The sequence below is a fragment of the Cheilinus undulatus genome, linkage group 11 (assembly GCF_018320785.1).
Source record: "Cheilinus undulatus linkage group 11, ASM1832078v1, whole genome shotgun sequence".
NCBI lineage: Eukaryota > Metazoa > Chordata > Actinopteri > Labriformes > Labridae > Cheilinus > Cheilinus undulatus.
Genome location: NC_054875.1, coordinates 43,980,230 through 43,995,714, shown reverse-complemented (window position 1 = coordinate 43,995,714; position 15,485 = coordinate 43,980,230). Strand labels below are relative to the sequence as shown.

The 15,485-nt window shown below is 39.6% G+C and overlaps 1 protein-coding gene across 1 annotated transcript; it reads right to left on the bottom strand.

The window, feature by feature from the left end:
- Positions 1–64: 64 nt before the first annotated feature.
- gdi1 (GDP dissociation inhibitor 1) lies at positions 65–14,297 on the bottom strand. The gene is made up of 11 exons (XM_041799316.1): positions 13,995–14,297; positions 12,157–12,264; positions 11,870–11,969; positions 11,519–11,653; positions 11,214–11,412; positions 8,405–8,536; positions 8,198–8,297; positions 7,932–8,103; positions 4,714–4,858; positions 4,529–4,583; positions 65–2,718 (listed from the first exon to the last, which is right to left on the bottom strand). The coding sequence occupies exons 1-11, from the start codon at positions 14,037–14,039 to the stop codon at positions 2,566–2,568; spliced, it is 1,344 nt and encodes a 447-aa protein (XP_041655250.1). The 5' UTR covers positions 14,040–14,297; the 3' UTR covers positions 65–2,565.
- Positions 14,298–15,485: the final 1,188 nt, after the last annotated feature.

Genomic DNA, 15,485 nt, shown 5'->3' with positions numbered 1-15,485 from the left:
CTTAAAACAAAAGGTGACTCGCCTGGATATAGTGATTGCTAAATAGAAAAAGAAAACAAATCTCTCCAGGTTTGCCATGTGCTTTTTATTTTTCTATCATTTCATTCATAGTTTAATTCATTTTATTTGTTACACAAGACATTAGGCATTGTTCACATACTAGTGATCAAACAAGGACAGTAAGTTTTCTACTACTCAGCCTATTTCTTTTGTCAAATTTTAAGGGATATTGTCAATAATAGTGGTTTTCAAAGGCCCAAACTGGATGGAAATTAAAACAGTACGACCACACATGAGGCTTTTGTTTTCAATAAATAAAAAAAGAGCGTACAGTATCTGATGCTGAGAAGGGGCAGGGGAGGGAGGGCTTCAAATAGATCTATGTTCAGAGAGTAAACAGTATTCCAGTTTTAGTCGGATTTCATGTTTCCAGAATGAAGAGCACACACGATGTTAAAAGACGCACAGTGTGGAGTACACAGCTGTAGAGATTTGACTGCTGCTGCTATCCTTCTATCAAAACCTGTTTCTTAGGAATGCTAATAGTCATATTAAGTGGTGATGCAGCACTGGTGTGATCACTGGATTAGATGAACGAAACACATGACACAGCAAAGAAAAACAAAACAAATCAACCTGGTGTGCATCACTTCTAAAAATCCGTTTAATCATGAGAACATAAAGCGTAGCATATTCAGCGTTCGACAGATAACCTTCCACGATACGTCTGTGAAATTTAAATAAATAGATTAAGACACGTCAACACCCCAAAACGCACGATGACTCAGTTTAAGGGATTTGTCGTAAAAGTGAAATAGATCTGCTTCAGAGCGACTCATCAGTGTGTTGATAAAAAGCCACGGATCAATCTTGCTGTTTTGAGTGAGCGTGCGCTGCAGAGATATGAGAAACCACCTCATCTCGGGTGAGCAATAACAGCCCTGATAGTGGATGATGGGAAACAACGTCCCTCTTAATGTCTGTTCTGCAGAGCAACACACTCTTCCTAGCCTAGTTTGCCAATAACAGCGTCACTATTTTTGGCACACGTCTGACCTGCCCCTACCTGTAAAGCAGTCAAATTTAACATCTGATTATGACCCCAAATTAAGGCTTAAACCAAATAAAAGCATCTTGGTTCATTTGAATGGGGCGGCTTCTTAAACTGTGGTCCCCGCTTTGCTACAAAGTCTTTTAGCATCCAGCTTTTTCCCTCTAACTACAATTTCTCATTTAGTCTCTAAGGGAATGATTTATCTAAACAACATACACAAGGGTTGAAACAACCAAGACACAATCTGGTGCTTCCACTTTCAGCCGAAATTTCAGTCTTCACCCCTCACTTTCTAAACATCTCCTTCATACATTCCTGATTCCTCGTGCACTTCCTTGCATCTCAACAAGCAGATTGAGCCATAATCACAGTTTTCGTCTTCATCGTTTCACCCAGAATACTTCATAGAAAGCCTCAAAATCCTCATCGTGCCTCTTTTAGCTCCTGTCGTTCCCTTTTTTTAAACTTGAAGACCACAGTTTCAACCTCAGCTTTGTAAACTTCATAACTTCAGCCAGTGAAATGTGCACCAAATATATAGAAATAAAACTCTTCAATAATTTAAAATGTTAGAACGTAAACTATTCAAATTCAAAGTCGACATCAAACAACAGAGATAAACAAAGGAACATTTTCTGAGGGGGGGAGGTTTGGGTGACAGTTATTAGCCACTGGTTAGCTTGCCTGCTAGCACAGGGAACACAACAGCATTGCAAAGTGAGCACTATCAGTTGACAGAACAGCCCATTTATATGTAATTATTCATCACATTTTTGTTTTTTATTCTTTTGCCCGACCAACAGATTTTGCCAAAAGGAGCGACGTCTTTTTTGAAGAAACACAGGTAAAGAGAAAAGTGAAAGCAGGGTTGACAGGAGCGATGCGTGGAATGGTCCAGCCTTCAAACCGCGGTGTTGTTAGAGTCTATGTACAAATACTACTGTGTAAAAGATGCATGCATGTACACTGGAGGTGACCCTTCCAGAGAATACTACTCTATGCCATTATATCTCTCATGTCAGAGCTGCGCTTCAACAATCCCTTCAATCTTTCCTCCATCTAGCCGACCTCTGATATGAGGAGAAAGACGTTACAGAAAGAATGAAATGCTTCGAAAACGACAAGTAATAAATTCACCTCTAATGAGAAGACATGATTATACTGTAAATCTACTATGGAATGAAAAACCATATCAACCCTGCTTTTCAGTGACAGAGATAAGGAGTGTGAGTATTTGAACAGTGTATGTGTGTGTTTGTGAGCATTTATGTGTCTGAATCAAGAGAGAGAGGGACGAAAGGAAAAGGAGGCAAACGGCTGAGAGCAGGCAGAGCCAAGACGCACAATCCTCTCCGACACGCTTGCTCTACACCCACCCAAATTTATTTTAAAGGGCCGCTCAAGCAGCCACGTCTTTCTGCTGCAGGCTCTGCCAATGCTCTTTTGCCCCTTTTAGCCCCGCCTCCTCTCCCGGCCCCACGCTCTCTCTGGAAACCCCACTGAAAACCCGCTCACTGCTCATCCTCCCCAAACACGTCGTTCTGTTTGCGTTTCATGTTCTCAAAGTCAAAGTCGCTCCCGGTCATACGTTTGTAGATGTCCTTGATGTCATTGCAGGTGGTCTCGAAGTGGGTAGTGGCATCGTAGGACCTCGAGGCGAAGATCTGGGAAATGAAACAGATCAATGAACCTTTCGTTTTAGCAGTAAAGCTTTCCATGGTCACTAGAGTTATTCCCAAAATAAGAATGCCTAATCCTGTCAGGCTTTGCTGTGATTGGCTCGTACTATTGTGCTGTCACGGGTGAGTACTTGTTGCCTGAATAAAACGTCTTCAGCTCATTGTCATTATCTGAGAAACCTCCAATAAAATGTCTAGGAAGGGCCCGACTTTTTCAAAAAATGCTGTAGTTGGGCATGCACATCTCTAACTCTTTGTTGGAGTTTCTCTGTGAAACTCCAACAAAGAGTTCCTTGAGAAAGCCTGTTGGGACACATGCAAATACATTTTCTCTGCCAAGACAAGCCTTAATGTGGTGCTTTGCTCTTTTTAATTTAGAAATATTGTCCAGTTCTGATCAAACTGCCGCTATATTACAGCTACATCCGTGCTACTAGCTACCACTACAAAAGCCGTTTTACAAACCCCACCAGTAACGTTTGCAAACATGCCAAAGCAGGCTGGTAGAAGAGCAAAAACATTTTCTCTGTCATGAAGAGCTTTCAGTGTTGTTAATTTGCTCATTATTTTGCACAGAAGTGTGGTCCAGTTCTGATAAAACTGCTGCTGCACTACGTCCAAGCTAATTGCGGCACTGGCATCAGCTACTGCTATCAACTTTCAGTACGACAAAACCTCACCCATAGCTACCTCCAAATTCTCCTCATTTTTTTTTTTAAGTTATTTAACCAGGAAAGCCTCACTGAGATTAAAAATCTCCTTTACAAGAGTGTTCTGGCCAAGACAGCAGCACATCAAAGAACACATTTACAGATTTACACATTTCCTCACAAACATTGTGGATTGGAGGTTTTCAGGGTGGATTATCCTCAGGAAAGTCTGAGATATGCTAAGTGATTGAATATGCTTTGAGAAGAAAAAGCAGCCTGCATCACAGATTTCCATAAACCGCTGATAAGGCAAGTAGCTAAGGATTTTTGGGTGGCCAGTCTGATGTCATGGGGCCCCCGGTAGCCCTGGTTATCTTGGGAGCCATGTTGAGAACAACGCTCCAAGCAGCAGAGAGGGGAGATGCTGACAACTCATCTCCTCATTCAGACACAAAACAAAACAAACTGCACAAAGCCACCAAACTTTATAGGAGGGTTGGTGCTTGAAGATAATTAGCACGTTCTGTTTGTTAGTCTGAACCTCAAAACGAAGCAGGTAGAGGAGCAAATGAGCGTTTTTAATATGTTACCCATATACGTTGTCTCAATTTAGACATAAAAAATCAACAAATTCTTCTTGTCAAAATGTTTGTCTACAGAACAAACACAGCAGCACCCCCTAGGGCCAAAACTAAGAACTCCAAGACATTAATACTTTTTTTGTCCATCTAATCTATGCACATTGTATTACTTATTTCATTTGAAAGTGATTACTTCCTTTTATTTTGTTGCCTTGACTTGTGTCTACCATTCCTTTGTTTACTTTATATCTGGAGTCAAATTTAAGGCACATATCCTCTTTTGTTTTTTTAATAAAACCTTGAAATATAAACCTCATGGTGGTGCATGGAGAACAAACAAGGATCATAAGTCAAGAATATCCCCTAGAAACCATTGGTGCTTGGTTAAAATTTCATGGAAGTTTATTAAAAAGTTGAGGAGAATATTTTACCATTACTGATGAAGCAATATTGCTATCCATATTAGCAAGCCACTAACATACCTGCTATAATCCTCACATGAATGTAGTGCTAATTAGAAAATAGCTTTTAACAGCTGCAATGTTTGTTGGTAAAATGTCTTACCTGGCTCTCAGTGCCGTCGTCTGTTGGCTCATAAAGGTCACTAATAGCCACGAACCTGTCAGGAAAAACAAAACCTCATTATCTACACCCACTCAACATCCTTTTAGTTGTTAAATCATACATCAGGAAAACCTATTAGATGCTGATTATGAAGCTTTAACTGTATAGAATTTTAAAATGCTGACTTTTGGTCGATTGGCTCCAGCATCCCCAGGGCCGGCTCGATCTCAGCCTCGGGGTCGCTGGTCTCCACTGTGGTGCTGACGATGGCGATGTACTTCCCCTGGGCTGCCACATTGTGTGCGTAGGAGATCATGCACACGTAGATGTCTGCAGAGTCAACAGAAGAGAATCACGTCAAATTAGAGTAAAACTTAAAGCACTGACTGTACGAGACAGAGGTTTAAAAAAAAAAAAAAAAAAAAACTAGACCATGTACAAAAATTCCCAAACATATTCTTTCTACTGGCCAGCAGGGGGCGACTCCACTGGTTCCACAGAGAAGATAGAGTAGAGGACGAGAAAATAAAGACACCTCTCACTTACATCAGTAAACTTGTCTTGATTAGTTTATGGTCTCAGCTGTTAGTTTAAAGTCTTAGACAGAGTCAATGCCAATAAACTGCACTGACTGATTTTTGTCCACTTGGACTTGTAGAAATGAAAAGTTAGAAACAAAAACAACAAAAATATCCCCTTAAAAGTTGTGTTAAAACTGGTAGAAGAGATATTTTTAAAAGCATATATGGAGCAGCTTTATTGATGTTTCCAGCCTCAAGGGAAATCAAAGTCCAATTTTACTAAAGTCCTTTTACTCCGTGTTGTGTAACTGTGTCACTTTGTACTGGGCAGACTGCATGAAGCATGTTGTTAGATCCAAGAACAATAACCTGAATAAAACTCTATAACACACTTTATAGAGCAGAGGGTAACTGCTGAGTCAGGTGGTTTTTTTGTCGTGAGTGACCCGCTGCACAAGTCGTCATGAGATCCATTGTTAATATAAGAGGATTAATCATAGCTGCTTTAGGAATTCAGCAATGACCAAGTAGGACCACATAGCCTATATCAAACCCACTCTGATCTTTTATATGCATTTGGAGGGAGTAATATTGACCAAAACTGGAATGTTTCTTCAAATGTTGAAAATGCCAACCTTAGCGCGCTATCTAAATAGCAACAAAACACTGATAACACGTCTCACTACCAACATTTCTTCATTATTTAGACAGTGTTCCAGAGTATTTCTGTTAGTATTAATGACTCTTTTCTTCCTTGCACACTTTATGGTAAAATGAGATGATGTTATTTTTTAAAGGATAAAGATACAGTATGTGTAATCTACTTATTTATTTATTTATGATTATTTGGGGGGACTTTTGCCTTTATTTGAGAAGACAACTAAACAAAGACAAGAAATATGGTAAGAGAAAACAGGGGAAGACCAAGACCAGAAACTGATCCTGAGACCAGTGCACCAAAGACTATAGCCCTTGCTTATGGGCACCTGATCTAACCACCGAGCAACACCTGCACCCTGTATGTAGAACTTCTGCACTGAAATATCTATATTAGTTTAAAAAGTGACCATTCCTACATTGTATTTTTTCAAACTGATGTCTTACAGTATTTCAAATATTTCCTGAAGTTTTCAAAGATAGAAATTCTTTATTTCTACTATTGTAATTGGATGTGCTTTTTCATGGCGGCTGCTGTAGATTGCAAGTTTGATCGCCCAAACATAGAGACCCCCCACTTACACTCAGCATTTCCAGCTAGTACAGACCAACGCTACTCAGAGCCGCCAACCTCTGCAACCTCTTTCTCAGTACTACTTCTTGTTTTGAAATCAGGACTATGTTCAAAAGAAACAGCACCTCATGACGGGAATTTATTTACAGAAAACCAATGTTTTGTTTTTATTCATAACTTTCTAATAATAAGGGAGAAATGCGCTGAAAATGGCACTTTCTGGTTGCACTGGAATCAGTCCCAGATTGGGCCCCCCATGCAGCTGGGCCCCAGAAAGCTCTACCCTTAACCCTCTCAGACCAGGTTGTTTTATACAACGAGAAGGTACACAGGTCATTAAAAGTCAAATTATTTTTGAACCATCCATCAAAGCATCTTACTTTTTTTCCTATTGAAGCTAACCATTGTGCTGTTATGACGCTATCCATGCCTTCCAATCCCATGTTTATATTAGTGACGAGCCTTGAACTTGGGTGACTTTTGGATCTTTAAAGATTAAATCCACACCAGTAAATCGGATATCGAACATCTTTTTTAAAAATCAATTTTTCATCAATTTTTGACCTTTTTTGCTGCTAGCTGCTAATGCTAACCCCTATATTGTTTTACCAGAATGCTTTTGATAGGCTGTATCAAACTGCCATGACTTAACACTTAGATCATGAAGGAGACAGCTTGAATAGTTCATAATGGGAGAGGCTACAACACGTCCCTTTGTGTCTCTGCAGACAGGAACTGCTTTAAATAATGGCACCAATACAGCCAGTACAAAAAAGTGCAAGGTTGTTTTTTTTTTTTCCACTTCAGGGTCCCTAAAAGATACGAGAACAAGCTTGTGCAAAAAGTCTTAGTCATCATTGCCTACTGTGTGCAAGTTTTAATATCTATTTTTTCTTCTGTCTTTATAGCCCCATAATGTTTTTTAAAACTCAAGTGACATTACTTCAGCACACATATTCTTAAAGTACATGTCACCCTGAAAAAAGGATGCTTAGAGCTTGACTGTGCACCACAGGGTCAATGTTTTACAAGTTTTTAAGACAACAGGTCCAGGCGAGACAAAGTGGTTAAAAAACAGCTTAGGGCTTGAAGGGTTAAGCCCCCTCGTGAGTGGCCTTGTAAGACAGAAGGCAAAAATCTTCCACAATGCTTAATCCTTGAAGACATAATGCATGAATGTAGAATAATGCTTCATCCTTCAGAGTGAAGTTTGTGGAGTTTAAGCAGAACCATGTATGTGAGTATCTTCAAAGATGAGTTTGGAAATACCAGCATATCAGATGCTGGAAAAATCCAATATCATGCATCTCTAGAACTAATCCACCATGATAACAGCACTGAGAAACATTCTGCAAAGTTACAGAGGAAAACAGATCAACCAAAGCAGAAGCAGATTCATGCTAAACAACCATCTGCTTCTTTTAAGTATTCTTTGATACCAACCATCATAAAACAGAGACTGTTAGGTTTTAAAACATGCTGTATGGAAAAGATTCCAACATTTTGACCCACTTAATAGAACTGCTGCTTGACAAATAAACTCCTTCAGAAATAGATCAACAGAGTGAGCTTTCGTCACTGATCTTGTTACTCTAAAGGAATGTATTCTAGCGCGCTGTATAAAAGCATTTATTAAAACAGAGATCCTCACCTGAGTTGCGGTTGACCTGGTTCTGAGGAATGATGATCTGGCAGGAGTTTGCGTCGGTGGTCATTTTGATGGGGTGGCTGAGGATGCAGATCACACGGATCACCTGACCTGCCTTACGGACACGGTCGGGGATGTAGCTGGGGTCGCAGATCAGCTGCTTACAGCGAGCCACCTGCAGCAGAAAGGACGCAAATGTTTACGTGTAAGAGCAAAACAGCAAAATGTCAGATTCACATCTCTGCTGAAAGAAAACAACACAGACGTACCTCTCCCTCAGACTTCACTCCGATAACGTGACCATTTTCCATGACGATTTCATCGACAGGTTTGTTCAGCATGTAGGTCCCACCATAGATCGCACTCAATCTGAAATTAAGCAAGTAAGAACATTTAAGCATGGAGTAGCTTTAACTTGAAGATTATTTTATCTGTCAATGCAGTAAGCATGTTGGATATTAAATGTATAAAATTACCTGGCAAATCCCTGGGGCAGCTCTCCCAGACCGTACAGGGGGTAGAGGTAGGGGCTCTTCCCATATCGTGCCAGCGATTCACTGTACAGCTTGATACGATTAATCGTCTCCAAACAGGGGACTTCAAGATAGCTGGAGGAGAAAGGGAGTAAAAGAAGGTTAGAGATAAAGACACAGAAATATAAGGCTCTCTGTAGAAATATAGGGTATTGATTTGCAGGAGCTACTCACATTGTTAAGCATAATTTGATAATTTCACATTTAGTTTTTTTTCTATCAATAGAAATCGGATAATTTTGATATTTTTTGAGTTATCATAAAGATTCTTTCAGAATTGAAAAGTGCTTTTATTTTGATAGAAGTGGGATTTTAGCATGAAAGAGTAAATATTTGTTGGATCACATTTGATTAAAGATAAACTGCAGGAAAACGTTGTTTTTGTCTTTTTTGTAGTTTTTAAACCCCCCATTTTTTAAATGTTCTCATTTTTGGTGTAAACAACTAGAGAAGCTGTTTTTGTGACATTTCAATTCTAACTTCCCTGTCGTGTTTGTCCCTATTCATTCCTAAATTCATTCATGTGAAATCAAAAAGGAAATTTACAAAAAGCAAACTTGACCTTTCTTATGAAACTGTTTTTCTCTTTGGGTTTTTGTTTTATTGGTCCGGTCATGTCCATAACTTTCAGGCATGTAGGGCACTAAGGACTAAGCGCAGGGCCCAGTCTGCCACAGCCCAGGCTGAGAAGGGGGCAGAGTCAAGCTACACACATGTTGACACATGTGTGTAGCTCGGTGGCAAAGGTCAAGCTCGATGGCATCTCTTTTGTCAGAGCCTTTTCGTCTCATGTGATATGCCCCTAGGTCGTGTTTACTGCCCTCATCCACCCCGCACTAAAGGTGTCAACTTTATTCTTTCAGCAGATTATTTTCCCACACCCCTGGTATTATGCAAGGACATCTAGAGGATGACTGGGGCTGTGTCAATCTACCTTTCAGCCTGATGGTGCCCTCAGGTGGGCTTAGTAAGGTGCAGTCCATACTTTAGCCTCAATTTTTGGTCAAAACATGCCTAAAAGTTCTGCACAGTACTGTACAATCTGTAGAGTTACTGCACTGAATTATCTTTATTAAATAAACATGCCTAAGCCTATGTTTTATACATTTTGGTTGAGAACATCAATTATCTCAAATATTTGTTACAGTTTTGAAAACAGAAACTCGACACTCAATTCCACTACCAGTTCCCCAAAAGATTGTGGCCCCACAAGACATTGCCAAGTTGAGTAGAGAAATGCTGTTCTGCCCAACTTTGTAGCTTACTTTTTGTCATAAATTCATTGCTTGATTCATAAACTACAAAACACCTTTTTTTTAATGGATGAATGAGAAAAGCTGTTTAACCGTGGCCTTCTTAGTTTATGCTGCTGGCAGCAGCACATATACCTTGCAGTGTGTCTCTTCTAGGAATGGGATTTTACTGTATTTTCAGAACTCAAGTACTTGCAGGTCACAATTACCATTAAAAAGCATCCCACGCTGGACTTTGGCTGGCTATATTGTTTTTGATCCTCTTTTGTCCATCAGCACTTCAAATCCCACTTCTGAGTGAAGTAACGAGGGATAATGTTTAACATGAATCTCAGCCTTAAGAAGGAGGCAGTCCAGCTGTTATTCAGCCTTCTCTGTCAACTCCTCCACAGCCTAAAACACGCCACTCTGAGAGAAAATAGCTAACATTGACATCTGACTCCATGCAGAAATCTGTCTTTGAGTCTGTCATGCCTATCACTTTAACCACATTTAGCTGTGATGTTTACTGGCTTCTCCAGCTTGACCAATGCCACCAGCTCGCTGAAGTCTTCTCCTTCCACTAAACCTAATGTGAGCTTATCTCCTGTCACAAAACTTGTTTTTTAGCAGGCTAACCTTCTCCACTCTGGTATCACTACAAACGGTGTGTGCTAACCAACGCTAATGGCTAATGTCTTGAATCTGCCTTTTGACTTGCATGTCCCTTGAGAGTTGCTGTAGCTGTCATAAAGCAGTTGTTGATGCTATAATCCAGTTTGCTGTGCTTATAAAGGCAGCTGGAAAGGATTAACCTCTGTGTGTCATTTATTATTATCTTGTACTGAGTATAATAAGCTAGACAAACCCAGAGAATTCCAACACTCATCAGGCGTGTGCATGGTGTACAAGTAATACTTCATTACTTGAGTAACGGCAGCCCCTGCAAGTACTCATACCCATCCCTAGTCTCTACTCATAGTCTTGTTGTTATTGTTTTGACTGAGCCCCCCGGCAGTGGTATTTACATATTGTGCATTCAAACACAAAAAGAAGATAGAAATCTGCTCTGTATTTCCATTATGCATTTAAAACAAACAAAAAAAAACAAGAAAGCAGGCAGTTATGCATTCTCTCACTCAGTTATAATCTGTTTGACTATTAATAATGTGTCAGAAAGGTGAACTTTTTACCCCTTGGAAACTGGGGAGAGCAGGAACTCAGAACATGCCAAAAGAACATGAGGATGCCAGTGATCTTTTAATACAAGCAAGATGATTAAATAAACTTCAAAGAAACTGTTTTTACCTGGACATCACAATCTTGGATTTTGCCCATGATCTACTCTCTATATGTCATAGTGACTGATTTTTAAATCTAACTGATTTTCTCTTAATTGACAAGAACAAATCAACACTATGGCGTTGTTACAATCATAAAGATTAAGCTAAATTTAAACGTCTATAAAAATAAGACTCAGTAAGGCTTGTACTGGTTTAAAATATTAAAGTTGTTCTTACTCATCTGTCCTGTAGAGGGCCAGGGCGTGGCCAGTGAAGTCGATGACATCCTGGCCGAGGTCAAACTTCTTGTAAACGTCCCTCATCGTCGTGGTTTTGGGGTCCACGCCCTCAAAAGTCTTGGGGTCATTCTCATCAAAGTTGGCCACAAAGACTAAGAACTTCCTAAACCTTCGCTTCTCAAACATTCCCATCAGATCTGTTGAATTTAAACAAAGACTTTAAATCACATCAGCCCCCTAAATGTTGCTTATATGCTCTATATTTGCTCAATTAGTCTGGTGATATTTATAAGAGTGGCTTACTTGAAGCTAGTGCCTCAGTCTCAGTTGATGGCACCTTGAAGATCTTTCCTCCTTTGTAAACGAAACTTCCCTCCACTACTTTAAAGTCCAGGTATCGTGTCACCTCTGTGTATAGCAGCATCTTCACAAGCTGACCTGCAATCACACAGGCACGTTAAATCTAATCTGCCTTTTTAGCTTCACAATAGTCGATCATTCCACTTGCAAATTATTAGATACATCCTTAATTCTGTAAAACTAATCATGTGCTATTTGTCTTTCAATCTTCTAAATATATGATGATGATTGTTGAGAACTTTTATCCTGATATGGTCATGACTTTTTGCACAAAATTAAGGGTTTGTGACTGACCGTTGGCCATGAGAAACTTGGGAATAAGATCCACGTTCCAGTCCCTTCCTCTGCCCATCGACTCAGGTGGGCTATCTGGAAGATTGAAGCGCTTGTACAGCTGAAGGAAAAGACCGGAAAAAGGCACATGAGCAACATCTTGTGAGACTGAAATCCATGAAGCATTTATAGAGCAATGCATAGACAATAAAAAGAGCAGCTGCTGACGCACAATAACAATGGAAGTAAAATGTACTGAGGGAAATAAAATATATTGATTGCTTTTATAGATCCCAGGAGCCATTTACCTCCTCCAGAGGGGTGATGGAAGAGCTCTCGCCACCGTAGTAGGGGTTCCTGTCCATGTGCAATACCTTCTTTCCATTCACAGACATGATCCCAGACAGAATGCATTCCTTCATAAAACAAGATTTAATACCAGATATTAATATCATTAATAATTACATCACTTTTTAATAGGCAAGACCAAGGAGAATGGAAAGATAGAGATGCACAATATTACTGGCACAACATTTGTAATGACAGGTAATAGCTTTTAAAGTTGATTTTTGTATTGGCAGTGATGGAAATTGTTGCCATTTATCTGTGGCATAGCTAAGAGAACTAATTTTAATTTGAAGACATTAGCTCCACACTAAAAGGGCATGCTTTTATTTTGTAGACTACAGAGCTCCCTGTGTGTCAGCAGGTTTTTGTATTTTGGTGTCCTTTGTTCATGTACTTTTGAGTGAATTTTTAATTTCTTACCTGTTAGTAAAACATTTAAAATCATTCATTACTCCAATCAGATTGCTGAATGAAGCTCCTTTGTATTCTATATTTCTCTGTCTTTCATAATTTTACCCTCCTAGATCCTTTCCTAGATCCTTTTAGTAGACTAATTGCCATGGTTTTGTCATCTATCTATTAATTTGTCAGCCTAATTTATACCAGCATTTGTTTTTAGGTCTTGTTTTGCATTTTAGCTTACACATATTATTGCTATCTCTGTAGCTGCTCCAAACCAATTGCACTGGGATTGAACTGAATTGCAAAGAGCTGTTGAAGGCACACAAAGCTTGGTATTACTATTTTTTTCTAATTTGCTAGTTTTACTAATGTTTTTAATAGCTCAATGTCTACACTTGAATAGAATACATCCATGATAGACCATGATATGATAGACTCAAATATTTGTCCTGTTTTATCTCTGTTTCATTGATAGTAAAGAGGAAAATTCAAGTGCAAGAGAGACTTTGGGTTCTTTACAATTAAAAAGATGTGTATATGTATCTGTATCGCTTAGATGAGTTTGAAAATATCGGTATATCTGATAAAGGCAAAACTCAAACATCGTTCATCCTTAATTTAATAGAAAACATGAACGCAATTTGAGAGGATTTAGCAGCAGGCTGCAGGGAGGATAGAATGAACGCTGTGCGCATGCGCAACTAGATCGTTCCACAGATGCATTTACTGTAGCAATAATAATAATCATCATAATAACAGTGATTGTTGTCCTGCGGAGAAAAATAACCGACTTATTTTCCATACATCGTGAAATTTGAATAATTTTGGATGTAAACTGAAATAAATAGTGTAGTATCTTACTAAACAACAAAAATGTCGACTTTTATTCACACGAAAATACACAATAATTCCACACACAATATGTCAGGCGTATTTCTGCCACATTGGGTGTGATATCTGAGAGGAATTACGGCAGGGGCAGCAGCATGGAAAGGCTCAGTCATTGAATAAACCCGTGCTCAGGCCTGTGCAGACCTCAGGATGGAGGCCTGTCTATGCAAAGAGGACCATGACATACTGGGGTTACGCCTAAAAGATGCTACAGGGTGTAACACAACACTGAACCGGCTGTTATGTTCAGTAAAAGAAAACTCCTGGAGCAATGTTTGTTTTCCCTCGATGCTCGCCCACATTTATTGTTAGTTTAGCGACATTTATAAAGCGCATCTGTTTTCTCTATTTTCTTATGTCACAGGCACACAGAGATGCAGGAGGCTTTCACTTGCGAGCTAGGATACCAAGAGAGAAGCGGGCCTTTACACGTATGACTAAAATAAAGACTTGGAAATAAGGACGTATTATTTCAGTTCAAGACGAATGAAGCTCGACTACTTACTGTGAGTCCGGTGCCCAAAACGATCACATCATATTCCTCATCCATGTTGTATCACCGCCTCTCCCGTCTCGCCCTCTTTTGCCTCAAGAAATGAAGGGTATTGAAGGAAATAATGCAAAGTCAGTCCACAGAAATCGGGAATTTAGCTCCCTTTCTTTGCCCGAGTGCTTCAAACGGCTCGTTCAGAGTTTAGTATTATTTATTAATCATTAGGCTTTAATGACCAATGGAATAAACTGTCCACACTGTCACCGGCGAGGACGACCAAAGATGGCCCTGTACGTGGAGCACTCTAGAACAATCTAAGTGCGCGTCGGAAAATAGTGCGCATCCTCCTTCTCTTTTCCCATCCTGCCACACAATGGACTCAAGCTGAAACGCAGCATGCAGAAGGAAACCTCGCCCCACACGCAGGGTGATTTAGCACATTTTTACTTTTATTTTAAATGTTTGGCTTGGTGTTTGCCTTTTTGGGAAACATTTTGTCCAAGTCTGTTCGTTCTCTATTTTCTTTTCTATCCTTCCTTTCCAGTTGTAGGCGCAGCGTTGCGTGGATGCAGGAAGTATCCCTCCGCACCACAGCTGTGTGGCTGGGAGTTGCTTTCGCTTGCTGACCGGACTTAGGCCTTTCGAAAAGAGGGAACAGTTGAAACTTTACTTCTCTTTTCTGCTCTGTTTGCTTTGTATTCTAATTTGCGGGAATTAAAAAGTCAAATATGAAAGAGGCAGGCTCTACAAGTACTGAAATGCCAAAATTTAGGTGAACATCAGCACCATGGACAGTTGCAAGGTGTACCTGCCCATTCATGAGTAAAGTGCAAAGTTCATCCGCATGATGCACATCACATGTCTGTTTATGGTAGATTAATCATTACAAAACACAGTACTGTTTATTTTTATAGCACCTAATGCTCTAGGCTCGCTGCACGGTAGTATCCACCAGCTAGCACAAGATAACGTAGTGTAACAGTTAATATTAGGCAGGTCCAAGCTTTTATATTGGACTTTGATAGTGAATATGAACAGAACAAACAAGGAAAAGCAACAATCTGTCATTGAGTTATCAAAAGGCAGCGGAGGGCAGGGCAAGTAGCATTGATGAGGAGTTTGAAAACGAGTCAGCTAAAAGAACCAGCTCCTTTTAGTAAACGAAGAGAACTGGTTTGACCTGGAAACAACCACAGGGAATTATAATAGATTGATCCTATCATATTTTGATATGACCCAATTGCATATAACTTGAGTAAAAACAGTGAATGAAAGTATTGTAATAGATAGAATGATAGAGAGATGGATAGATACTTTATTAATCCGAAGGGAAATTAAAATACCTTGTAGCATCTGTCAAGACACGACATGAAACATCCTGTATGTGTGAAAATCCCCCCCATGATAAACATGCATGATTAAAATTGAAGCCCTTGCCAAAAAAAAAACTTGTCAGTCCTTACAAATCATCATTAAAATTAAATAGTCAAATGAAAACCAAAA

What these genes read in the sequence shown, in the direction of transcription:
- gdi1 (XM_041799316.1), bottom strand. Translation starts at nt 14,039, where the DNA reads ATGGATGAGGAATATGATGTGATCGTTTTGGGCACCGGACTCACA. An exon ending in GCCCTCTACAGGACAGATGA is followed by an intron (nt 8,537 to 11,213) that starts GTAAGAACAACT and finishes TTTCTCCTCCAG; the next exon opens with CTATCTTGAAGTCCCCTGTT. An exon ending in CTGGAGCCAATCGACCAAAA is followed by an intron (nt 4,584 to 4,713) that starts GTCAGCATTTTA and finishes TTTTCCTGACAG; the next exon opens with GTTCGTGGCTATTAGTGACC.